At 39.6% G+C, this 26,942-nt stretch overlaps 1 protein-coding gene across 2 annotated transcripts in view; it reads left to right on the top strand.

Annotated features, from left to right (window-relative positions):
- The window catches only part of WDR1 (WD repeat domain 1), a 92,461-nt gene extending 65,745 nt beyond the window's left edge, over positions 1 to 26,716 (top strand). Inside the window, exons 9-15 of one of the 2 annotated variants that reach the window (XM_070757346.1) lie at positions 4,563 to 4,650; positions 5,557 to 5,713; positions 8,156 to 8,243; positions 10,751 to 10,861; positions 20,693 to 20,866; positions 23,157 to 23,301; positions 25,844 to 26,716. In XM_070757346.1, coding sequence (XP_070613447.1) covers positions 4,563 to 4,650; positions 5,557 to 5,713; positions 8,156 to 8,243; positions 10,751 to 10,861; positions 20,693 to 20,866; positions 23,157 to 23,301; positions 25,844 to 25,953 — 873 coding nt within the window. In that variant the 3' untranslated portion in view covers positions 25,954 to 26,716. Of the gene's footprint in view, positions 1 to 4,562; positions 4,653 to 5,556; positions 5,714 to 8,155; positions 8,244 to 10,750; positions 10,862 to 20,692; positions 20,867 to 23,156; positions 23,302 to 25,843 lie in introns of both variants that reach the window. The other variant, XM_070757347.1, reaches the window with a different exon arrangement.
- Positions 26,717 to 26,942: the final 226 nt, after the last annotated feature.

Here is a 26,942-nt window from a genome sequence, read left to right as displayed (position 1 = left end):
GGACCCAGGTTCAGACCAGGGGGATGACCTGTCTGAAGACGAAGGGCCCCCACCAGAACCACCGGCCTTCACAGGTCTTTTCCAGCACTCATTATATCGTATTTTGCTCAATAAGGCAAAGTTAGCAGTTGCGCAGGGCATGGATGGCCAGACTACAGAACAGGTGACAGGTATTCCACCTGCTAAGAGACTTTTTTCAGAACCTCAAAAAGAGTCAGACTTTATCCCATCTTCAGATTTGTTCATGAACAATATTAAAAAACCATGGGAGCACCCAGCGGGAGCTCTGGGCCCATCGATCACAGAACGGAAATTTTATGCGTTAGATTCAGACATGGAAAACCTACTACAGTTCCCTCCCGTCCACACTCCATTCGCAAGTCTGGTCTCGAATGAATTAGTTCCCGCCGACATGGCGGATGGTCTAAAACCGGATGACTGTAGGGCCGAGGGTCTGATTAAGAAATCTCATCAGATGGTGGCCTGGGCATTCAAAGCAGCTACGGCAGCCTCATTCTTTAATAGAGCTTCTATCTTGTGGCTCCAAGACATGCTCGCAAAATTAGGTCCAGAGGAGGGTCGGTTGAGACAGGACATTAACAAATTACTAGCGGCATCAGAGGTTTTTGCCGACCCTTTCACCCTTTCAGCAGCCCGATTCGCTTCACGGGCTATGGCATCTAATTTGTCCTCCCGACGTCTTCTTTGGCTTCTTTCGTGGCAGGCGGACACAAAGTCAAAATGGAGACTGGCCTCTGCACCTTTTGATGGTGAGAAACTCTTTGGTGGTTCTCTGGACAAGGTCCTCATAGAGGACAAGGATAAAAAGAAGATACTACCCAGAACATACAGGTGCCAAGACTGACGCTCAACTCCTTACTACAGGCGACAGCCCTTTCGGACAGAGTCTTCCTCGGCGGCCCTCCCAGCAGCCAGGTCATACGCTCAGGGGTCCTATAATCAGTCTTCATACAGATCAGACAGAGGCAACTTTGGAGACAGAAATAGACAATTTCAGCAATCGAGGAGGCCCTTCAGAGTGTCTAATCAAGGTGGATACCGCAAGAACAAGTGACTCAGGAAATCATTTTCCCATTGGAGGCCGGCTTCAGCATTTCACAGGCTCCTGGGAATCCATGTCTACAGACGCCTGGGCATTAGATACAATATCCCAGGGTCTCAGAATAGAATTCATCCAACCACCTCCAAACAGATTCGTTCACTGTCCAGAAACACGGCTCCAACAGAAAGTGACTTGTTGCAACAGGAAATTTACCACCTATTAGAGATCGGTGCCATCGAGAAAGTTCCAACACAGCAGGAGGGCAAAGGATACTACTCTTGGGTAGTCTTGGGTACTACTCAATAGTATTCGTAGTACCCAAGACTTCAGGTGGCTGTCGTCTAATACTCAACTTACGACGGCTCAATTTATACGTAAAGTACCGTAGATTCAAAATGCACTTGTTAAAAACGATCCTGGTATCAATCCGGCAACAGGATTGGCTTACATCCATAGACCTGAAGGAAGCATATCTGCACATCCCGGTCCATCACAGACAATTCCTGAGGTTCTGTTTCGAGGACTTTCACTTCCAATACAGAGCCATGCCCTTTGGACTCTCTTTAGCTCCAAGGGCATTCACAAAACCTTTGGATATCCTGACCGCGGACTTGAGATCACGACTGCTACGCCTGTTAGCGTACTTGGACGATATTATAATACTGTCCAACAACCCCCACCAAGCGAGGGAGGATCTATCAGAGATCATCAGGTCACTAGAGACTCACGGGTTTACAATCAACTACCAGAAAAGTCACTTAACACCAACCCAGTGCCTTTTACATCTAGGGACACACATCAACACCTGGAAGGGCAAGGTATTTCTCTCTACCGAGCGCCAAGACAAAATCAGGGACCTGACAAGTTACCTACAATACCAGAAGAGAGTTCCTCTAGCATCACTATCCCAGCTACTGGGGATGTTCATTTCATGCATAGATATCGTGCCTTGGGCCAGAGTTCACGCCAGACCCTTGCAATGGCTCCTGATTCCTTTTCAGAAACAACGGATCAGCCATTCACGCAAGCTTGTAACAATATCAGCAGAGGTGATTCGCTCGCTCCCTTGATGGAGATCATCAGCTCTCCAGCAGGGATCACCGTTCCTACTATGTCAGGAGGTAACAATAACGACAGATGCGAGCCTTTTGGGGTGGGGTGCCCACTCCCCTTCAGGAGTTGCCCAGAGACTGTGGTCACCACAAGACCTCTGGGACTTCAACATCAATTTTCTAGAACTCAGAGTGGTTCTCCTAGCGCTGTTACACTTCTCCCAGCAGGTGAGAGGGAAACACATACTCATTCTGACAGACAATGTTGCCACTCGGGCGCATATCAATCACCAAGGGGGCACGAGATCGGGCAGACTTATGCAGGAGGCCCACAACCTATTCCTATAGGCAGAACAGCATTTGGTTTCGCTGAGAGCCGAACATATCTCAGGCATTTGCAACACCCAAGCAGACTGGTTGAGTTGGAGGACCATAGATCCAGCAGAATGACGCCTAGACACGGAATTGTTCCAAGAGATCACACACAGGTATGGAACACCAGAGGTGGACCACTTCGCAACACACCTCAATACACAACTACCGAGGTTCTTTTCCCGCTTCCTAACGCAGAACAAATCAACGCATTACATTGCCCTTGGCCAAGAGGTCTGCTTTATGCGTTCCCACCAGTACGCATTATTCTGAAGGTAATAAACAAACTTCTTCAGGAACAGGCAGAGATCATCATGATATTGGCCCAGGCGCCCTTGGTTCTCAGATCTGAGGGACCTCTCAATCTCCCCCCCTCCTTGGCGCATTCCACACCACCGCATATCGCTAACTCAGGGGGCAATTTCCCACCCAGACCCTCAGTGGTGGAAACTTGCCGCCTGGCACTTGAGGGGGACCACATGGGGAGACAACTAGTACCTGAGAGGGTCATTGCTACTATTCAGGCATTTCGCTGACCTTCCACAACTCGAATCTGTCAGTCTACCTGGGCAGCATACTGCTCATTCTTTAAGACTCAGAAATTTGATCCTCAGAATCCATGTGTAGCACAACTTCTGTCCTTTCTACAAAATGGCCCAGACAAGGGTTTAGCACATAATACCCTACGCAGACAGGTAGCGGCCATAGCAACCATCCTAAAATTGGACTTGACGAGACCTATCTCACACCATCCATGGATCAAAGACTTTATCAAGGGAGCAGCTAACCTGAGACCACCTACTCTTCATCGGTTTCCAACTTGGGACTTACCAATGGTACTACAGGCTCTCATGGGACCTCCATTCGAACCTCTATGGGAGGTTCCACTACAGCTTCTGTCCTATAAAACAACATTCCTTGTAACCATTACTTCGGCTAGAAGAGTGTCCAAAATCGCTGCATTATCAGTAAGACCGGATTTGTGTGTGTTTCACCCAGATAGGGTCGTTCTACGTCTCGATCCTACTTTTCTAACTAAGGTCAATTCTGTTTTTCACCGAACTCAGGAGGTTATATTACCGGACTTTTGTGCACATGGGTCTCACCCATTAGAACTAAAATGGCATAAACTGGACGTGTGACGTGCTCTAAAGATATACATTCGACGCACAAGCACGTTCAGAAAAACAGAACCCTTGTTTGTGTCCTATGCCTCACCTTCCAAGGGATCAAAAGTTTTCCCCAAGACAGTAAGTCACTGGATTAGATCCTGTATCATCACAGCGTACAAGATAACCTCTACACCACTTCCACCGGGCATTATGGCACACTCCATGAGAAGCGCTGCTACATCGGCTGCTTGGGCAACTCAGGCCCCGATAGAGGACATATGTTGGGCGGCAACCTGGGCCTCCCCTGACACCTTTATTAAGCATTACCATCTGGACACATATGCTTCTGCTGAGGTGGCTTTTGGATGCAGAGTGCTGCAAGGAGTGTGCAGAGAGTCTGCGCCCCTGGCCTAACCTGTTCCCGCCCTAGTGAATTAAACTTGGGTATATCCCATGTTGGACTCTCCGAGCAGTGCAGTGGAGAATGACCGTTGAACTTACCTGAACGGTCTTCTCGATGCACTGCGAGGAGAGTCCAAACCCACCTGGCCATTTGAGCCCAGGGGCACAGAGTTCTTGGTTTTTCATAATCCACAGTTAAAATATGTTGAATAAATGTTATTGAGTTACTTACACTATGACTTCGTTTTATTATCGACTGACTCACTAGGGTCTACAGGGGGCACGACTTGTTTGATATGTTAATTTTTAACTTAGTCCCTTCCAATCAGGCTGAACTATTACCCATGTTGGACTCTCCTCACAGTGCATCGAGAAGACCGTTCAGGTAAGTTCAACGGTCATTCTAAGAAAAAGCCAGGTAGTTTTGTTGGGAATATGGGAGCTATTCCTGTTCCATTGGATCTAAACCTCTAATTTTTCACGTGAAGAAGTTTAAATAAATGATTTTTAAAAAAAAAGATAAATATGGCTTTTGTAATAATTATATCTACTTTCTTGCAGGGTCACAGCAAATCAATACAGTGTCTTACAGTCCATAAAAATGGAGGGAAATCCTATATATACTCTGGAAGCCATGATGGACATATTAATATCCTTTAAGTGGTTAACAATTTTAGTGCTAACCTGAGGTGGCTAAATAGCTATTTTTTCATTATTATTTTCCTGTCACCTCTGCTATCACTGAAATATTATTAACAAACAGGATATATTAAAGCTGTTAATGCTTATTTGAATTGCTGAATGAAAACTTTAAAGTTGTCTAATCCTTTTTTGATATTGCTACATTCAATATAATTTGAAATTATTCTATTTGAGTTGAATAAAAGTTAGTGTAGAACCTCCTCCATGCAGCATTTTTAACTTTGCATAACAACCAATGTATTTCCTATGCAATTTTTACAAATAATTTGAATTTATGAAAGTCCTTCTTACAAAAAATGTCAGACTTGATAAGTTCCATTAGGGCAGTGGTTCTCAACCTTTCTAATGCCACCACCCCTTAATTATTATTATTATTATTATTATTATTATTATTATTTATTAAATTTGTATGCCGCCCCTCTCCGTAGTCTCATCTAGTTCCTTATGTTGTGGTGACCCCCAACCATAGAGTAGGGACACCCCCTAATGTAAATACCTGATTGGTTGAATTGTAAAAATATGTTCTCAGGCACCAGAAGATGCACTTTAGTTCCTAACACCATGGGAAATTTGTCTTTTTCCATGGTCTTAGGCGACTCTTGTGAAACGGTTGTTTGACCTCCAAAGGGGTCCAGACCTCCAGATTGAGAACCACTGCATTAGCATTTATAATGCTGATATCAGCATTGATTTCTTAAAATATTGGGAGAATCATCATCATTTAGTTCAGGTGTTTATTGTTGATTATCTATATGTGGCAGAATTTTTGATATAGCTTTTTATATGGATTAGATTTTGGATTTTCTTTTCCTCCTCATTCTGAAGAAAATTTCCTTAATTTTTTTTTTTTTACATTATTGGGATTCTGAAACAGGAAAAAATGATGGATTTCGTGGGAAAGGACACACAAATCTAGTTTCCCGAATGGCTGTGGATGACTTTGAGCAGTTGGTCAGCTGTAGTATGGATGATACTGTACGTTACACTAGTCTTAACAAAAAGGAATACAGGTATTTGTGTTTTAAGCTTTCATCACAATTTTTTCTGTCATCATACTATTAAAATATCTATTTCAATGTTTAGACAATTTAGTGTATAATATGAAAACCTGTATCTGAGAAACAATTTTCACAAGCAACAATAGCATTTTTGCCATACTTAATGTGTCAGTAGCATCCTTGTTACTATGTCATGTAATGAGCAATTATATTTATCCAAATTTAAGCACATTTTAGAAGTTGAAACGAAATAATTAATATTGAAAAAATTTCTAAGGGTAAAAGAACATAAAAAATTCTATATTGTTGCTGTTATGTTAAAGTAAATTGATTCTGAAGCCAGTTTTCATGTTCCAGAATGGGTGAAGAATAACACAATTTGGTAATATTTTGTCTAGTTTGACTGTGGGAACCCAGAGGGAAGTGGTCAGTGTTCTCTACAGCCTTGGTTCTGCCAAGTGTAATCTCGATACCAGCCCTTCTTGGTTGAAGAAAGGTTACAGGGCCTGGTTTAGGAAGCTGTTAAATGCATTCTTGAAAAAGGGGGTACTACTGCCCTCCTTAAATAAAGAGCACTGCATACCAAGATAACTAGACACAAGAACAGTTTTCCCCCGAATGCCATCACTCTACTAAACAAATTATTCCCTCAACACTGTCAAACTTTTTACTAAGTCTGCACTTCTATTTCTACTAGTTTTTTCTCATCATTCCTATCACCCATTTCCTCCCACTTAGGACTGCATGACTGTAACTTGTTGTTTGTATCCTAAGATTTTTATTAATATTGATTGTTTCTTCATTGCTTATTTGACCCCTATGACAATCATTAAGTGTTGTACCTCATGATTCTTGACAAATCTATATTTTCTTTTATGTACACTGAGAGCATATGCACCAAGACAAATTCCTTGTTTGTTAAACTTGGCAATAAAGAATTCTATTCTATTCTATTCTAAAGGAGGCAGTGATTTGATATCCATCACTATGTGGGCAGTTATTAACCAATGTAAGTCTTTCCTTTTTGGGAAAAGATTGAGAAAGTGCTGGGGCTGCAGCAGAAGAGAACCATGGAGAAAACTGATTATCTGGATCCATTTTAATTAGGTTTCAAGTCAAGAGGCAGTGTAAAGATAACAATAACCCTGGAGAGATTAGGATTGGGGAGTGTAACAGTCGTGGTGATGCTTGATTTTTCAGGTGGTTTTGATACCACTAGTCATAGTATATTTCAAGATCTGCATTATTTCTTCTCTTTCCTAAAGAGGGGTCTCCAATTGGCTGTGTTACACAGATCACGTTCTAGATTACAAATTTGATGGGGTGCTGCAGGTGCAGGGTTTTAATGATATTCCAATTCTTATTCAACACTTGTGTGTAATCACTAGAGAAGAACATCCATCAATGTAGGATACCAAATAGCACATCTCAATCCTGACTTGCAGGGTAATTTGAGTTGGATTGAATCTGGATAGAGGAAAATAAATTGATGTTCAATCCCAGCAAGGAAGTTTGTCTCTGGATTTACTGTATATGCTACTGAATCTGTGAAAGATTCCATATATATTTTTGGCTTTGGTCATATTTTTCTCATGACTAACCAAATGGCTTGTAATGTAGGTTTTCCTGGATCCACAAATAGAAGGTGGCAATTGTGCCCTGGAAAGCTATTGCTGCATCTGCATCTCGTTTACCACTTGCATCCTTGTTTGGAGTGAGAGGCTTTACTCATAGTCATTCATCTATATTGAATGAACTACTGTAATATATTCTACATGAGACTGTTCTTGAAAAGTATTCAGAAACTACAAATAATAATGGAATTCTTCATTGTGCTGTGTAGCACTTCTGGAGAATAAAGTGATTAACCATTTGAATTCTAGGTACTAGTTGTCAACTTTAAGCCCATATACAGTTCAGAATCTGCATGTCTAAGTGACCCCTTCTCCCAATGGTATCTGCCTAGATGAGAAGGTCCATCTACTTGCTCAAGAGGCCAAGAAACATGGCCTTTTCTATTGCTGCCCCTCCTCTTTTGGAAAAGCATACCCCAAACATTTGAATGGTGTCTTCTTTTGATATTTATAAAATCTATAAAATGAAACAACCCTTGGAATTTGGATAAGATGTTTGTCCACTTCCAATGGAAATATTTCTAATTACAGAGGGATATATCACAAGCCTTTTTATGGTCTTCAGGAGCAGTTTAATAGTTCTGATTGGTGGATTATATTTAGTTTGTTTTAATCAAAACAATTCTTAAAGAGCAAGTACTGGTCGGAGTCAGTAGTGCTTGAGGTGGGCAGTGAACCTGTAAAATATATTCAGAAGCTATTATAATGTCTGCAGACCTGTGCTATAGTTGTACTGGCTGCTTTTGTAAGCAATTTGAATACTTCATGATATGTATGCTTATATGTCTTCAGTTGGGAAAATTAGCTTCTTTTATTTTAGCAGCCAAGATGTTATAAAAATGGATGTTCAACCAAAATGTGTGGCAGTAGGACCTGAAGGATATGTAGTGGTCATATGCATTGGAGAAGTGAGTAAATTCAGAAAAATCATACTGCATTCTTTTATTAATTTTTTAAAATTTAGTTGCTTTTTGCTTTTAGTAGTCGGGGTGGTTGACATTTCATTATATTTGTGAACTGTAAAAAATATAACTCAGTAACTGCCAATTACTAGAATGCAGCAATATTGATTTAGGGAGTTCCTTCCCAAAAATTAATAGCAGAGTGGAGAAAGAGGTTTGAACAAGCATAGTCAAGTCTTCTCCATTTGCGTGAGCAACGTGTGCACTTGCACGGCACTCACATTGAACCATCCCCTCGTCCCCCCACCGATCTGCAAAGCTGGAAAGTTTTGGGAACTCTGGGTTAAGGCACCAGGCTAGAAACCGAGAGGCAATGGTTCTATTCACAAGACACAGGCATGACTGCTTGTTGGTTGACCTTGGCCCAGTCCCTCTCTTGGACCACGAGATCAGGCCAGACAACTGGTTAGTTATTTACTGTTGCAACTAATGGATTAGCACTCAGTTGATTGGAAATAATGTGGACACTGTAGTTGCAGGGTGGAAATTTTATTTATTTGATCAGATTTCTATGCCGCCTTTCTCCTGGGACTCAGGTTGGCTCACAGCAAAAAATACAATGCATAAAGAAATCTAATATTTAAATATTTAAATGTACTAAAAATCTCATTACTAAAAACATAAAAATGTAAGATGTATAGCTGAGTGTCATCAGCATACTGATGGTAACTCACCCCATGTTCTCAGATGATCTCATCCAGCGGTTTCATGTAGATATAAAATGGGGGAGAGGACCTAGGAGCCAACCTCTGACCCCTGCCGACTGCGACTGACCAGAGAGGTAGGAGGAGAACCACAGTAGAACAGTGCCTTCCACTCCCAGCCCCTCCAGATACCATGGTTGATGCTATCAAAAATCGGTGAGAGGTCAAGAAGCACCAGGATAGAGGAATGACCCCTATCCTGGGCCTGCCGGAGATCATCCGTCAGTGCAACCAAAGCAGTTTCTGTGCTGTAACTGGGCCTGAAACCAGACTGTTGAGGACTGTTGAGGACCATTGGAGTTGAAGTGCCATCACCTTGACAACCTTTCCTAAAAAGGGAAGATTGGAGAGTGGGCAATAGTTATTCACAACAGTCAGGTCCAGTGAAGGCTTCTTGAGAACCGGGCACACAAGTGCCTCCTTTCAGGGAGCCAGAAAGGACTCCTCCCCTTAAGGAAGCATTGACAACCTCCTGTGCCCAGCTCCATGTCACCTCCCTGCTGGCCAAAACCAGCCAGGAAGGACACGGGTCTAATAAACAGGTGGCGGAGTTAACAGCTCTCATAGCCTTGTCCACTTCACCAGGCATTGTCAGGTCAAATTCCTCCCATAGAACAGGACTAAGATGTGCCCCTAGCACCTCGACTGACACGTTGTCATCCGACACTGTATTCCAATTGAAGTTGAGGTCTGTCCGGATCTGAGCAATTTTATCTGCAAAAAACTTGTTAAATTCCTCAGCACTGCCCTGTAAGGGTTGGTCGACTCCCCCCCCCCCAAGTTGAGGAGGGAATGAGTGATCCTAAACAGGGTGGCTGGATAGGATTCTGCTGATGCAATCAAGGCAGTATGATATACACATCCTGCCACCTTGAGTGCCACTTGATAAGTCTTAATATGAGCTCTTACAAGTGTTCGGTTCGATCCAGATTTACTTTTCTTCCAACGCTTCTCTAGACGTCTTTTCTGGCATTTCATCCCCTGGAGTTCTTCCAGGGTCTACTGCCATGGAGAGGTTGCAAAGGCGCAATCCAGTCAAGAGCCCCCTTTGTGGCTGTATTCCATGCCCTGCCGAATTATGTACAAGCGAGTCCGGATTTCGCCTATCATCAGTGCTCTGGGTTAAACTCATGGGGCTGGGACAAGGGATCGCTTTCAAGCAGCGAACTCTGGTTCCCCAGGAGTGGCCTACCCCATGGCTCCTGCCATATCTGCCTCTCCCCAGCAAGACTGGAATATTCCGGCCCTCTGCCACCCCAGAAATTCCCCACATCCACCCGTCTCTACATTTGTTCAACAGGTTGGCCCTTCTGTTTTACTCATTCATCTCATGCATCCCAGTCATACACTCCATCTACTCCCTCTCATCCATCCATTCCTCAGATACACCCCACTCATCCATTGAATCATGATACATCCTCTCTTCTGTTTACCCCCCCTCCCCACTAAAGACATTAGAACATTAAAATAACCAATGATTAAAAGCAAGGTTAACAAATGTTAAAACAAATATTAAAATATTGCACAATGTCCACTGAAACTGATAAAACGATTACAGCCTCAGTCCTTTGGGAAGGGCTTAAAAAGTTGGCCTATGCCCCCAATTGTTCTCTTTTCCAACAGCTCCTACCTTCCCTTTTCTTAGGTCTTTAAAGTTCATAGTGGGGGTAGATGCAATCAATATTAGAACAAAAATGTTAGAAAGAAAAAACTACAGGCAAAATTTCATGCATGTTTCTTCAATTATAGATTATTTTGATGAAGAATAAGAAGAAGTGTCTTGCAATTGATAACCCTGGTTTTGAACCGGAAGCAGTGGCAGTTCACCCTGGAGGTGGGACAGCAGCAGTTGGAGGAACAGTAAGAATATTTCTCATAAAATTGAAGAACCTTGATAATTCAATTGGAAATGGAACAAAAATATATTACATTAATAAAAATATACGCCCCTAATGACAAGCAAAAAGAATTTTAAAAAAGAAATACCAAAAAGAAAGTAGCCTACCAAAAACTTTTTGGGAGATGAGTTCAGAACTTGCCCCTTAAAGATCTATGGAAAGAAAGACATGCCAGGACATAACAATATATACATTACTCAAATGCACACCAAAGATGGTCAAGGATAGATATGGCTTTGGCTTCCTCTCAAATATGCAACAATATAGAACAAATTGAGATAGAAAAAAAATACATGGGCTGACCATAATCCATTAACAATAACATGGAAGAAGACAAGGAAACATGGAAGAAGACAAGGAAACAAATAAAACAGATTATGAATCAAAAGATACTAAAAGAAAAATTAGATATGGAAATGCTCAAACGAGAACTGGATTTTTTTTAAAAAATAATCAAAAATAAAGAAACAACACCACAAATACTTTGGGACACAATGAAAGCTTATATTAGGGGACTAACTACTTCATATATAACCAAGAGGAATAAGGAAAAAAGAATACAATACATAGAACAGGAGTTAAAGAAAACTAAAACAGATTTACAAATAGAACCACAAAATAAGAGTATTAAGGAGAAAAGGGATTATATAAAACAAATTTGATTAACCAAGAAAAATTATTTATTTATTATTTATTTATTATTTAGATTTGTATGCCGCCCCTCTCCGCAGACTCGGGGCGGCTCACAACAAGATACAGCAATTCATGACAAAACCAAATAAATTTAAAATATTTAAAAAGATTTAAAAAGAACCCCATTTACTAGCAGAGAACATCAAAATAGCTAAACAAAATTATTTCGAGCAAGCGAATAAAACGGGACACTGGCTAGCATACAGACTGAGGAAACAAAAAGAAGCAAAAAACATTGATAAACTAATAGACCAAGAAGGAAATTTATAATGTGGTAGAGAGAAAAAGAAAAATATTGCAATGGAATTTTATTTTTTTTAAAAAACTATGCTCATGAAGAAATAGAAGAAGGAAAAATCAGAGTTTTTAGAATCTGTAGACATTAAAACATTAACAGGAACAACAACAAATATTAAACAGAGATAACAATGACAGAATTGGAAATAATAATTAAACAACAAAAAAACAATAAAGCCCCAGGACCAAACGGTTTACTGGCCAAATTATATAAATTAGAAATTAATAAAATTAGACCAAATGTGCTAGAAATTTTCAATACAGTGGCTACAGAAGCTAAACTTCCAGCAACACGAACGGATGCCTTGATATCTTTGATACTCAAAACTGAGACACATATAGAAAAAATACAAAATTATAGACCTGATTATTTATTAATTGGATTTGTATGCCATCCCTCTCCGAGGTCTCAAGGACTTTAAAAATATTTATTGCAATCTATGTGGCAAGAATAAAACAGATACAAAATGAATGGATACTCATGACCAGAACAGTTTTTTCCAAACCAATAAATAAAGAATAATTTAAGAACAATCATCAATATATTAGAGTACTATGAAGAACACCCAGGTAGACAGATGGCACTGATTTTCCTTGATGCTCAGAAAGCATTCCACAATGTCAATTGGAAATTTATAAAATTACAATTAGAAAAGATGAACTTCAACCCTGGAATTGATTAGTTCAATATACAACAGTCAGACTGCTAGAATTATAATCAATGGAGAGCAAACTGATAAATTTAGAATAGAAAACATAGTAAGACATGGATGTCCACTATCTCCTCTTCTATTTATACTAACTTTAGAAACTTTACTAATAAAAATAAGAGAAGACAAAGATATCAAAGGGTTAAAAATAAGAAAAGAACAATACAAGTACAAGCCTTTGCTGATGATTTGGCATTTAATAATTGAAGATTCAGTTGAAACAGCCCCCAAATCAAGCAAATATACTATATTGAAAAATTTGGTGAATAGCAGGATTAAAAAATAATAAAAGCAAAATGCAAATTATAACTAAAAACTTCACCAAAAATCAAACACAGAACAATTAGAAGAAATTACAAATATGAAAGTGGTCAAAAAAGTAAAATATTTAGGAATGTGGATCATGGCAAAGTGCTCAACCCTTTTACATTGACATCCTTCAGTCTCGAAAGACCCTGGTATCTTGCTCTGGATTCCCTCAACCCTAAAAGAGGACAATTATACCAAATTAATACTGCAAATTAAAAAAGAATTAGAAACATGAAAAAATTTACAGCTATCCTTATTTGGAAAAACCGCCTCTTTCAAAATGAGTCTCTTGTGAGGCTATTATTATTATTTCAGGTGATACCTAAATCCAGGAAAGCAATTTTTTACAGAATTGACAAAAAAATATAAAAAATTACATATGACAGGATAAAAAAAAGCAAGAACGAAACAAAATTCACTACAAGATGTAAACGAAAGGGGAGGATTGGGGTTACCAAACTGGAAATTATATTACCGGCTGGCTGCCCTGACTTGGTTCAAAGAATGGTTCAAACTAGAAAACAAAAGAATATTGACACTAGAATGGCAGAATCTATTACTTGGGTGGCATGCATATATTTGGTACAATAAGCACAAGACTCATTCAAAAAACACATACTCAGAAATTTGTTACTACAAATTTGGCTTGATATTAAGAAATATCATAGCAAACAATACCTGAATGAATCTCCCCGCTTGAATCAAATCTACCACCCTAACTTAATACAATCCAAGACAATAACAAAATATAAAGACTTGTTAGATAAATAACTAAAATTAAGATAAAGAGAAGAATTATGTGAAAGAAGACTGTTACTGGACTGGTGGACATGTGTCCAAATACATGATAAATTCCAAAAGGATAACAAAGAAAATTGTTTCCAAAAACGAAGGGGTGGCCTCGACAGGATAGTCATAGGCATGGTGGGAAAATTAATTGGCAAAATATACACATTCTTTATTAGATACAAAAGAGGAGATAGTGAAGGATAATATGATTTAATTGGGGAAAAAACATTGGACATTCAATTGACCTAGATAAATGAAAAAAAGTATGGAACTTTAATTGGCAAATTATAAAATCTATTCCATTCAAGGAAATCGAGTGTAAAATGTTCTATTGCTGGCACTTATTACCTCTAAGAATATCAAAGATTTACCCTAATGCATAACCCAAATACTGGAAGTGCAAAAAAAAAAAAGGCATATTTTATCACCAATGGTGGAAGTGTTCCGAGCATTGTTCCCTTTAAGGTGCGCGCCTGCACAGAAAAATGCCCCCCCGCACAGCCTTTTCAAAGGTTGCCCAGCTGAGCTGGGTGTCCGAGTTGGGGGCGGGGAGCAACAAGGCTTTTCTTCATTTGAAAAACCACGCGCTCCCCATTCCACTTTGCCCCCGCCAGTTCAGGGAAAGATGGCAGCGCCCATCAGGCACTTCCGCCCTTTCCCTGAGCAATTGAGGCTTGGCCTCTGCTGGGATGGAAGGGGGGAGGCGGCGGCAGCGGGCAGCCCCCAGCGCGGCAGCAGTACAGGATGCGAAGCTCGTGCTTCAGCCACACCGGGGCCGAGTGCGCCAAGGCCGGGCCCGTCGGCTCCGGCTCCAGGAGGCAGCCCCAGTGCGGCAGCCGAGGAGGAGGATGCAAAGCCGCCTGCCAGGGAAACGGCGCATTTGAAAAGCCGTGTGTTTGAAAAGCAGCGTGTTTTTCAAATGCGCCACTTCCCTGGGCAGCCAGCTTCACCTCCTCCTCCCCCGCTGCCACGCTGGGGCTGCCCCCTGGAGCCGGGGGCGATGGGCCCAGGCTTGGCCTACTTGGCCCTTAACTCCACCTCTTCCCCCACTGTCGTGCTGGCCGGCAAAGCCCTGCTTTCCTGGGCAGCCTGACCAGCGCCTCCCATAGCCGCTTGCCCAGCTCGGATGAGGCAGCTTCACTCCAAGCGCCTAAGCCGGGTAGAGGCTGCATCTGACCGGTGCCTCCCACAGCCGCTTGCCCGGCTCGGATGAGGCGGCTTCGCTCCGAGCATCCTTGGACCTGGCCACCCCTGCCTCAGCCGAGCTGGGCGAGCATTCTCCTTATCTGCACGGCCCAAGCTCTGGGGGGAGGGTCTTGGTAGGCCCGCTGCAGCAGAGGAGAACGGCATGGATACCGTTAAACAGGTAGAAAGAGGGGGAAGAGAGAAAGAGGTGGCAAGAGGGGGGAGAGAGAAAGGGGGCAAGAGGGGGCAGAGAAGGAGGGGGAGAGAAAAAGAAAGCAAGAGAGAGAGAAGAGAGGAAGGAGAGAGAGAGAGAAATGAGTTCAAAAAGGGAAGATAAAAGAGAAATGATAAAATGATTCAGGCAGAGAATGAGAGGAAAGAGAGAGAAACAAAAGAGAGAGAGAAGTGGCTCTTGATTTAAAGGATATGGTAAAAAGCACCCAAATGATAACAGAGGGGGAAAAAACCGAGCCCTCAGCTGTTTTTGGAAATGGTTCAAGAGTTCAGAGAGAGAGAGAGAGAGAGACAAGGGGGGAAGAGACAGGGATGGAAAAAGAGAGAAGTGAGAGAGGGAAATAAATTTATTTATTTATTTATTTATCTATCTATCTATCTATCTATCTATCTATCTATCTATCTATCTATGCCGCCCAGTCCCGAAGGGACTGCCGCTCAGACACTATACTTTTCCGCCCACACTGAAAAAATTAGAGAGAACATTGGTTCTGAGGCAAAGATATATTGGAATAAAATAGCAAAATGGTTAAAGAAATTACAAAGAATGAAATTGAAAAAAGTCCAGAGTTATTCCTATTAAGTATTTTTACCAAGAACTATAAAAAAGAAATCCAATATTAATTACCGTATATACTCAAATATAAGTTGACCTGATTATAAGCCGACAAAAACTGGGAAAACTTATTGGCCCGAGTATAAGCCTAGGGTGGAAAATACAGTGGCTACTGGTAATATTCTTCTATTGTAGCTGATTAAAATTGTTTTTGTAGAAGAATAAAAAATAATAATATGAAGAACGTTTGCAGGAACTGGGTATATCTAGTTTAATGAAAAAAAGGACCAGGGGAGACCAGTGTTCCCTCTAATTTTTTTTTTGGGGGGGGGCGGAAAAGTATAGTTTCTGAGCGGCAGTCCCTTTGGGACTGGGCGGCACAGAAAAAATAAATAAATAAACAAACAAATAAAAAACCCACCCTCTTTTGCCTCAGAGAATTTCAAAATAAAATACTGTACTGTGTCTATAACAATGAGCTCAAAATAGGGCAACTCTATCAATATCAAAATGCCACTTAAATAGTTGAGCTAGTTTCAAACTAGATTTTGATTTTCTTTCTCTCTTCCTTACTCCCATTCTTTTTCTTTCTCTTTTCCTTCCTCTCTTTTTTCTATCTGTTTCGCTCTCTTCCTCTCTCTCTCCTTCCCTCTCACTCTTTCCCTCTCGGCTTCTGGGCAGGTTTGGAAAACTCTGAGTTGGTGATGATTTTTAAGTGAGCGATTGCTCACTGCTCAGATTAGAGGGAACTATGGGGGAGACATGATAGCAGTCTTCCAATATCTCAGGGTTTGCCACAAAGAAGAGAGAGTCAACCTATTCTCCAAAGCACCTGAGGGCAGAACAGGAAGCAATGGGTGGAAACTAAACAAGGAGAGAAGCAACTTAGAGCTAAGGAGAAAATTCCTGACAGTTAGAACAATGAATCTGTGGAGCAGCCTGCCACCAGAAGTTGTGAATGCTCCAACACTGGAAGATTTTAAGAAGATGTTGGATAACCATTTGTCTGGAGTAGTGTAGGGTTTCTTCCTCAGCAGGGGGTTGGACTAGAAGATCTCTTCCAACTCTGTTGTTGTTGTTGCTGTTGTTGTTGTTGTTGTTGTTGTTATTATGTAACTTTTCCTTCCTAAATGTTTTTTATTTCTTGCAACTTTCTTACAAAATAATCTCTTCTTTTACTTGAAATTAATCAAATTTAAATGGGTAACTTACATTTTACTTGTACATTTTATTTACTTGTAAAATATTGTTGCTGGTTTGATCAGAAGAGAAAGTCGTCGTTCTGAAAGTCTCTTCATTCTGAAAGTCTCTTCAACCCTCCCGCCCCTTCCCCCAATGCTTCCTGTAGAGGAGAAGCTGTGATTGGTTCAGCCTACTGCCAATCAGACAGCTCTCTCAATGCCTCCTTTCTGTGTAGAGGAAGAACTGATTGGTTCAGCCTGCTGCCAGTCAGAGCCATGAGGTTTCCTTCCTCCCTGCCTTTCACATATGAACTGTGCAGCTTTGGAAAATGCTGCATGGGAGTTTTCAGGTCAGTGAAGGTCAGTGACTCGTGTATAAGTCGAGGTTGGCTTTTTCAGCAGATTTTTTGTGCTGAAAATCTCGGCTTATATTCGAGTATATACGGTATCCATATTCCGACAGCTGCGAGAATGGCCTTTGCACAATAGTGGAAAAATAAGAAATCCCCAAAGAGGAAACGATAATAAAAAAAACACTGACTGCGCAGAAATGGATATGCTAACAAGGAGGTTAAAATGGAAGGAGGACACTAAGTATTGTAAAATATGGGATAAATTTTATAACTGATTAGATGAGAGAAATGGCAAAGGAATTTAAGTTATAGGGAGAGTGGCTGCATCTGGAGCGCAACAGCATCCTCTTCCTGATGTCCAGGGTGGCTAGCTGATCCACGGCAATTTGGAGGCTCTTTGGGGGGGGGCTAATCTGATCTGGAGGGTCGGGAGAAAGAGAGGAATGTCTGGCACACCACAGGACTATTGCAAAAGTCCTGTTGGAATCCAGTCCTCTGACCAGTTGCCATTGGAGATAACTTGTTACCTTTAGCTCCAGAGTGAAATGGCAGTGAGTGCAAAGACAGAAGCTAAAGTGATGTCATCTGGGTAAGGAAAATTTCTTTTTTAGATTTAAATTGTGGATTTTGTAAGCTTTGCACAAGAAGGAGTGCCTAAAATTGTTTTTTAACTGAAATCAGTGTGAGAAAGAGGCATGGAGGCAGCGGAAAGGCTGCTTCCTGTTCTTAGTGGTGAGAGAAGAGATTGGGAGAAAACACCTCTTCTCTGCACTTTTTAAAGCGAAAGGAGAGTGCCTAGAAAATAAGCAAAAAAGACTGAGCAACATTAAGAAAGCCTTGGAAGGGATTTTTTTCCCCTTCTTGGAGAGAGTTTAATTTTATAAGAAGCTAGATTTAAGAACTGTGAAGTTTTATAATATTTTTGCAATATAAAACCCTTATTTTCTTTTTGGAGGACTGCCATCTAGGCTAGGGGATACAAAAAGCAATAAGTGTTACATTCAAAAACTGGATACTTTCTAGCCTGTGACCTTGAAGTTTTTTCTTTTCCTATAACAAAGCCACCTGGCATTGAAATAACAAAGTTGGCACTACTATGGCATTCTTTAATTTTTCTTCTTTGGAAAGAACATTTTGATTCATGAAGGAGAACCCTTTCTTTTTAGTTTAATCTTAATTGTATCTAGTCACTTATATTTAAAATTATATATTTGGGGGGGAAACCTTTTTTCTCTCTTCTTTATTGCATTGAAAGTTTTTTTTTCTTTTTGGAAGGTGGCAATTTTTGAATCATCAATTACAGTATATGAATTTTGGACAGTACATGTCATGGAAGCAATATACAATACACAAACAGCAAGGATACTATTAAATGGAGAAATGACTGAGAATATGGATATCACTAAAAGAATGAGACAAGAATGTCCATTATCACCCTTTTTATTTACTATATTAACATTGAAAACATTATTAAATAAAATAGAGAGCAATAATGAAATTAAAGGTATAAAAATAAGAGATGAGGAATATACTGCAAGCTTATGCAGATGATGTGGTATTCTTAGAAAAAACAATACAGTTAGAACAAGAATTAAAGAAATTGAGAAATATGGGGAGCCAGCAGGATTAAAAATTAATAAACAAAAGACCAAATTGATAACCAAAAATATGACATCAATGCAAAAGGGAGAATTGCAAAGATTATTGAACTTACAAATAACTAAAAAGATTAAATACGTGGGTTTAATAATAACAAATAAATGCTCTTCAATTATGAAAGATAATTATGACAAATTATTGCAACAAACAAAACAGGACTTCGAGAAATGGAAACATCTACAATTGTCCCTATTATGTCAGATTGCAGTAATAAAAATGAGCACGCTACCCAAGTTTTTATATTTATTCCAAGTAGCCCCCATTAAACTAGACACCAAAATTTTCAACGAATTAGATAGAACAGTTGCAAAATTTAAATAGAATAATAAGAAACCAAGGATTAGATTATCAAGTTTACAGGACAGTAAGAGCAGAGGCGGCCTAGGGCTCCCAAACTGGAAACTTTATTTTAAAGCTGCCTCCCTCAATTGGATAAAAGAATAGATAAAGCTATCCAATAAACAGGTATTAACCTTAGAGGGCCGCGGGTTACAAAGGGGATGGCATGCATATCTTTGGAGGGAAGGCTTAAAACTACACTGATTTCAATCAATATTTCATTAGGAGGTCTTTGATAGAAACATGGCAGGGAATCAAAAAGAAATACTATATAAAAATTCTGAGATGGTTATCCACAATGGAAGTAATTATATACCCTAATTTGATTGACCCCACTAAAACTATCAAATATAACGATATATTGCACCCCATCGGAGAGTTAAAAAGTAAAGAACTAGACCAACAAAATATAAAAATTGACTGGTGGCCATATGTGCAAATTAAATCAAGATTTAAAAAAGACAGAGAAGGAACAGGCATAGACAGGAATATGCATCCATTAGACCAAACTCTGTTTGGACCGGACAAAATAATAATATCTAAAATATACAAATATTAATTAGAAACGGATAAAATAGAAGAAATGATTAAAGAACGATGATAGCTTGAGCTAAGAATATAGGACACAGTATTCATATGGCTAAAAATTATAAAATTGGCAGCTTTTAAAGAAAATTACTATAAGATGTTCTATAGGTGGTATTTGGCTCCCTCCAGATTAGCAAAAATTTACCCCATTCTAAACCCAACTTGTTGGAAATGTAATAGCCACCTTCTTCCATTTGTGGTGGACATGTTCTAAGGCAAAAGGATTTTGGAAAAGAAAACTCATAAGTGGCTATTGGAAATGACTGAAGCAGAATAGAATTTACCCTGGAATGCATGCTCCTAGGAATAAAGGTGAAAAAATATCCCTCTAAAATACAATATTTAATTACTCACATAATCACGCCACCCCGAGTTTGCGGAGAGGGGCGGCATATAAATCCAATAAACCTAACCTAAACCTAAACCACGGCTGCAAGAATATCCTATGCACAATTCTGGAAAAATAAGGAGATCCCATCAAAAAATAATACCATAGGAAAAAAAGTATAGTTGTGCAGAAATGGATAGGATGACTATGGAGATTAAGGGAACTAGTAATTCAGAGTATTATGAGATTTGGAACAATTGGTACGATTGGATTGGTAACAAAGATAAAGATAGGAATAAAATGTGAAAGGATGTACTAAATGGAATATATAAATGGAACATATGCAAGGTAACATGGAATATATGCAAAGTATATACAAAGAAGTTATATAAGAAATGTAACAAACATAAAAAATCAAGTATAGAACTGTACTAACTGTTGAAATATTGAAGAATATTTCTCATAAAATCATCTAATTTTCAAGCTTTTGACATACATACAGAAATGCAGTAAAAGCCTCTGTTTCCTTTTGTTCATCCTTAAGCTTACCCTTTTTATGTTTGTATTTCCAGGATGGGAAAGTGTATTTATATGCAATTCATGGAGCTTCTTTAAAAAAGGAAGAGAAGGTTCTGGAAGCCAAAGGACCAGTAACTGACCTGGCATATTCTCCTAATGGAGCTTTCCTGGCTGTGACAGATGCAAACAAAGTAGTCACAGTTTTCAGCGTTGCTGATGGTTATAGGGTAAGAACTATATTAATCATCTCAAATTTTTGGTTTTTAGTTTCATATTTTAAATAGAAAGCATAATAATAGTTCTGCCACATATCTCAATTCTAATCAGTTTGCAGTTGCATCTGCCAGTTTATGGTCAATCCTCATAAGCAAATTTATTAATGGTATAAAGGCTTCTGGCCTATAATTTTGGTAATTAGGATGCACTTTGAAAAAATTATGTTTCCAAATGAAAGTATTGATAAGTCGAAATGATCAAACCAAACTTTATTGTTGAAACCAGTTCCCCCATTTTTTTTTTAAAAAATGCATAACCATTTAAATGTAGTTATGAAATGTAATCTTGCATTGTTTATTCCCCTATATTGATTTCACTTATAGCTTTGGTGTAATTAAAACATGTAAGTACATAAATTATTGAATAATTATTATAATTATAAAGAGCTGAGGTGGCGCAGTGGGTAGAGTGCAGTACCGCAGGCCACTAAAGCTGACTGCTAGATCTGCAGGTCAGCAGTTCAAATCTCATCACCGGCTCAAGATTGACTCAGCCTTCCATCCTTTCGAGGTGGATAAAATGAAGACCCGGATTGTGGGGGCAATATGCTGGCTCTGATAAAAAGTGCTATTGATAACATGTTGTAAGCTGCCCTGAGTCTAAGGAGAAGGGCGGCATTTTAAAAAAATCAGATAGATAGATAAGCAAAAACTCATGGAAAAAGGTATTAAAGTAGATTGGTTACACTACCTACAAATAAAATCAAAATATAATGAAGATAAGAACAAATCAGACTTCCAAAAAAATAACCCCCTTGATAAAATAATTTTTGGTCCACAAAAAAAGCAAATATCAAATATATACAATATCCTCCTTCAACACGATACTGTTGAAGAAATAGTTAAAGGATCTATGATAGCGTGGTCACAAAACTTTGGGTACACAATTTATTTAAAAGAATGGGAAAAAATTTGGACTGCTAACTATAAACTAACGATGGCAACCTCATATAAGGAAAACCATTATAAAATGTTCTACAGATGGCACTTGCCACCTGCTAGACTTGCAAAAATGTATCCAAATCTATCACCATTATGTTGGAAATGCAGAGAAAAACCAGGTACATATTACCACATCTGGTGGACATGTGAAACCACCCAAAAATATTGGGGAAAAATTAAAACTATACTAGAACAAATTACTTCTCAGACTATCCATGCGAAACCCGAACTATTTCTACTAGGAATCACAAGACAAAATTTTAGTAAAGAAAACAGATATATTATAATCCATATTATTACAGCCGCACGGATTTTATATGCACAATTTTGGAAGCAAGAAAAAACCCCAACTACTCTATCACTCTTGATTAAAATAATGGAATGCGCAGAAATGTCCAAACTAACAATGGAACTGCAAAACAAGGATGAGACAGATTTCTACAAAGCTTGGGATAAATGGTACCTCTGGTTAAAAAAAAGGAATTATCTAAAAATTACTCATCAAGAAAAATATCCAACAAAAACAACTTGAAAAAATAGCAATTTACATCACAAATCATAACATCAAACTGAAACAACAAACTGTAAACATCGATCGACACGAACTCCAACTTTACAAAGAAAATAAACCCCTAAATGAATTATATATATTGGCACTAAAAACTACATTCAAAACATATCGATAAAGCCTTAGGGTAAAACACACCAACTACGAGCTCAAACTACAGGCCGCAAATCATGAAAGACCCAGCTCTAACGCTGGTTTTCGCTTCTCTATCCCCCCCTCCTTCTTCTCCCTATCCTCCTTCCTTCTATATCTACTTCCCTCCCTTCACAACCCCCTTCTCCCACTCCCCAATTACTACATAAGTAGAGTGTAAAAAATGTACAATATCCATATCTCTTTTGTCTTTCTGTATTTGGTTTTTATTGTATATATTTAATAAATTTATTTTCAAAAAAAAAAATCAGATAGATAGATAGATAGATAGATAGATAGATAGATAGATAAAGTTAGATAGATAGATAGATAGATAGATAAAATAATAATTAAATAATTAATCATGTAAATTGCAAGAGGCAGCTTTTCTCAGAACAGCTTATATCCTGCAATATACCTTTAACACCATCAAACATCCATATCTGCTTATCCCAGTCCTTGGAAAGGACTCGATAGGTAGACAAAAGTGCCAAATCAAATATGAATATCTCGCTGATTGTGTAATAAACCATAATAATAAAAATAATTAACTTAATTTGGAGTTTATAAATATTGTATAAATATTTTTTTTCTGAATAGGAACATAATGTATTCTATGGCCATCATGCAAAAATAATTTGTGTTGCCTGGTCCCCTGATAATGAGCACTTTGCTACTGGTGGCATGGACATGTTGGTCAACGTGTGGACCCTAAGTGACCCAGAAACCCGAGTCAAAATACCAGGTGATTCAGGTTTTTTTTCTTTTGAAAGAATTAATGCTGAAATTGATTGAAAAAGGAGTGGCAGCCTATATTATCTGTGGTACATTCTATTTGATAGACAAAATAGAAGTTTTCAGGAGAAATTTAAGAATTTGAAAATAACGTTTTCCACAGTTAGTTGGAAATTTTAAAATTAGTTGTTTCTAAAAGACTTAATTGAAGAAGCATCCATGCATTGTTATCTTCCCTGTTTCTTCTCCCATAAGAATTGTAGAATTCAAGAGACCTAAGGGGCAATTCATTCCTTCATTATTTCATTCCTTCATTTATTTTATTCATTTACTCATTCATTCAATTTGTAGAGACATTTTTCAGCATAGAAATCCATAATAGATGCCCTATAATTTCAATTTTTCCAAATTTATAAGGAAGGAGTTCCTACCATTGGTCCTGCTATTAAATAGCACTTCCTCTAAGCCATATTTCCCCCCTTTTTTCATTTGGAAACTGCTTTCTGGCAAATTAAATTCCTGCTCTTTTCATGAGATTTGGTATTTAAGGAAAGTCTGCCATCTACCGTATTTTCGCTCTATAAGACGCACCTGCTGATAAGACGCACCTAGATTTTAGAGGAGGAAAATAGAAAAAAAATATTTTGAGCCAAAAAGGGGAGAGGAAGAGAGGAAGGAGTGAAAGAAGGGAGTGAGGGAGGAAAGAAGGGAGGAAGGAAAAGGAAAGCAAGAAATGGAGGGAGGAAAGGAAGGAAAGAAAGAAAGAAAGAAAGAAAGGGGGAAGGGACAGGAACAGAGGAAGGAAGCAAGGAAACTTATGAAAGGGGAGAGTAAGAGAGGAAGGACTGAAGGGAGGGAGGGAGGGAAGAATAGGGAGGGAGGGAGGGGGGGAGGAGAAAGAAAAGAAGAAATAGAGGAAGGGAAGGTAAAAGAGGGAAAGAAAAAGAGCAAGAAAGAAAGAAAATGAAAGAGAAATAAAAATAGAGAGGGGGAATGAAAGAAATGGAAGGAGGGAAGGAAGGAGAGAAAGAAAGAGAAAGAAAGAAAGAAAGAGAAAGAAAAAAGAATGAAAGAGCAAGAGAGCAAGAGAGCAAGAGAGAAAAAGAAAGAAAGAAAGAAAGAAAGAAAGAAAGGCAACTTCAAAGAAAGGCTCACTGAGCATCTCACTCTCTCTCTATCCCTCTTTCTTTCTTTCTCTTCCTTTCTCTCTCTCCTCTTCCTTTATTTCCTCTCTCTCCCTCCCTCTCTCTTTCTCTCTCCCCCTTTCCCTCTCTCTTTCTCTCTCTCCCTCTCTTGCTATCTCTCCCCCTCTCCCTCTCTTTCTCTCCCCCCTCTCCCCCCTTTCCCTCTCTCTTTCTCTCCCTCTCTTGCTATCTCTCCCCCCTCTCCCACTCTCTTTCTCCCTCTCCCTCTCTTTCTCTCTCTCCCCCTCTCTCTTTCTCTCTCTCTCCCCCTCTTTCTCTCTCTTCTTCTCACTTTCTCTCTCTTGTTTTCTTTCTGTCTCTTTTGCTTTCTCTCTCTCTCACTCTTTCTCTCTTTTTTTCTTTCTCACGCTCTTTCTCTTGTTCTCTCTCTCTTGCTATCTCTTTCTCTACCCCTCCTTTCTCTCACTCTCTCTTTCTCACTTTCTCTCTATCTTGCTGTCTGTTGCTCTCACTCACTCTCGTTCTCTCTCCGTTCTTCTCAGCGGTGACATGTGCACGCCCTGCCCGCCTCACCTTTGCCGAGAGCACTTTCGTCCCGGGCTCTCAGCAAGGGGGTTGCAGGAGAGGCGGGGCCGGCGAAGGTGATATTCAATGTCGGGGGCGCTCGGGCGGTTGCGCGCGCTCCCTATCTCCCTGCTAGCCCACTCGGAATATTCAAAATAAGAAAAACCTTCGCCGGCAAAGGCTTTTCTTATTTTGAATATTCCGAGTGGGCTAGCAGGGAGATAGGGAGCGCGCGCAACCGCCCGTGCGCCCCCGACATTGAAGACCTCCGCTGAGAAAAACCTTTGCCGGCATTTCCTCTCGGCGTCAAGGAGGCGCAGCGGCGGGCGGAGAGAGGGTTGCGGGGGGCGGCGGGGGGAGAGCGAGGAGCCGGTTCTGGCGGGCGCGGGGCTTGGCTGGCTGGCTGGCTGGCGGGGGGAGCGCCGCTGGTGGTGCGGAGGGAGACCCTCCTCCGGGAGGGAGGGGGCCAGGCAGCAGCTAGCCAGCCAGCCGGCGGGATGGCGCTTCCGAGTTCGCAGCCTCCCCCCCCCTCCCTGCCTGCATCTTCGCTCCATAAGACGGGGCTGATTTTTCTTCCTACTTTGGGAGGAAAAAAACTGCGTCTTATGGAGCGAAAAATACAGTATTTAATGTTAAGAGAAGAACCATAAGAGCTTCAGGAAAGGAAAAGTACCAGATCCAACATTTTACAGCAGTGATGTGCAAGATGAGCAAGCAGTATTAGCCAAGGAAGCAATTATATAGCTAGTGAAATATTAGTGCTAAGCTTTTTTCAGAATACATCTAAACAATTGGACAAGATTGTAATTACTCACATTTCTCTTTCATCTTCTCTTTGCTAAGATGCACACAGATTACATCACATTAGCGGTTTAGCATGGCTGGATGAAAATACCTTGGTAACAACATCACATGATGCCTCAGTCAAAGAATGGTCTATTTCCTACAAGTGAAATGCCTTCAGTCAGAATAACTTCATCAGGAGAGACTACTCGAGTGAAATAAAGCATTTCTTTTTCTGAAAATTTAGCAAATGTATAATGGGATTCTATAGCATATTCTACTATCTTTGCAGGTGGTATTTATATCTGTAATTACATAACTGTTGAAAAGCTTTAGTCAGTAACAGTTTGCACATGAAAAGCACTTAAATTATATTTGGAGTTTTAAAAATCTTTTGTGTGCTGAACATTCCAGAGTTTGCAACTTTAGCAGAGTGATAGAACTGATTTGGTTCCTTATTTTTAATACTATATGTAAAACACATATTCACCTGATCTTGTACAGCATGAGAGAACTCTCATTTTTTTTATACTTGCAGAACATTTCTGTACTAAGTCATAAAAATGCTTGTTGTGATCCACAAAAATGAATTGTGATGTGCAGCTACTGTATATGGGCTTATCTGTAATCCCCCAAATTGTGGTCTCAGATTTCCTTCAAAAGAAAACAGTGGGGTACATCCATAATAAAGTTTTTGGTATTTCATGTGCAGATTAGTAGTTATTTTTAAGACAAAGGCATTTTTTCAGATTGACACTTGTTACTGTTTTGCACAAATTAGAATATTTGATCATAATTTGTTTGGAAAAGGAATGCTTCCATATCAGCTTTAAATATACATTTTTCATGAGGAGAAAGACATTGATGTAAGAAAACTTGGATTAATCATAAAAATATTTTTTTCATTGTTAATTATTAAAATTAACCAAATTATTATTTTGTTTGGAACTTTTCTTTGCAAAGATCAATCCAAACCCAGTGAAATTGAATAACTTTAGGAAATTCATATTCTCAATACAGATTTTCTGTATAGCTTTCAAGCATAGCTAGAAGGCTCAAGGAATCCAATGTGCTGCTCAAATACTACCTGCAGCCCCTTAACGCTACCCCCCCCATCTGCACCACCTCCAATGAAGAAGAACTTGGTTCCACATTTCAA

This window comes from Erythrolamprus reginae, chromosome 7 (assembly GCF_031021105.1).
Source record: "Erythrolamprus reginae isolate rEryReg1 chromosome 7, rEryReg1.hap1, whole genome shotgun sequence".
Classification (NCBI taxonomy): domain Eukaryota; kingdom Metazoa; phylum Chordata; class Lepidosauria; order Squamata; family Dipsadidae; genus Erythrolamprus; species Erythrolamprus reginae.
This window is presented reverse-complemented; position numbering and strand designations above follow the sequence as displayed.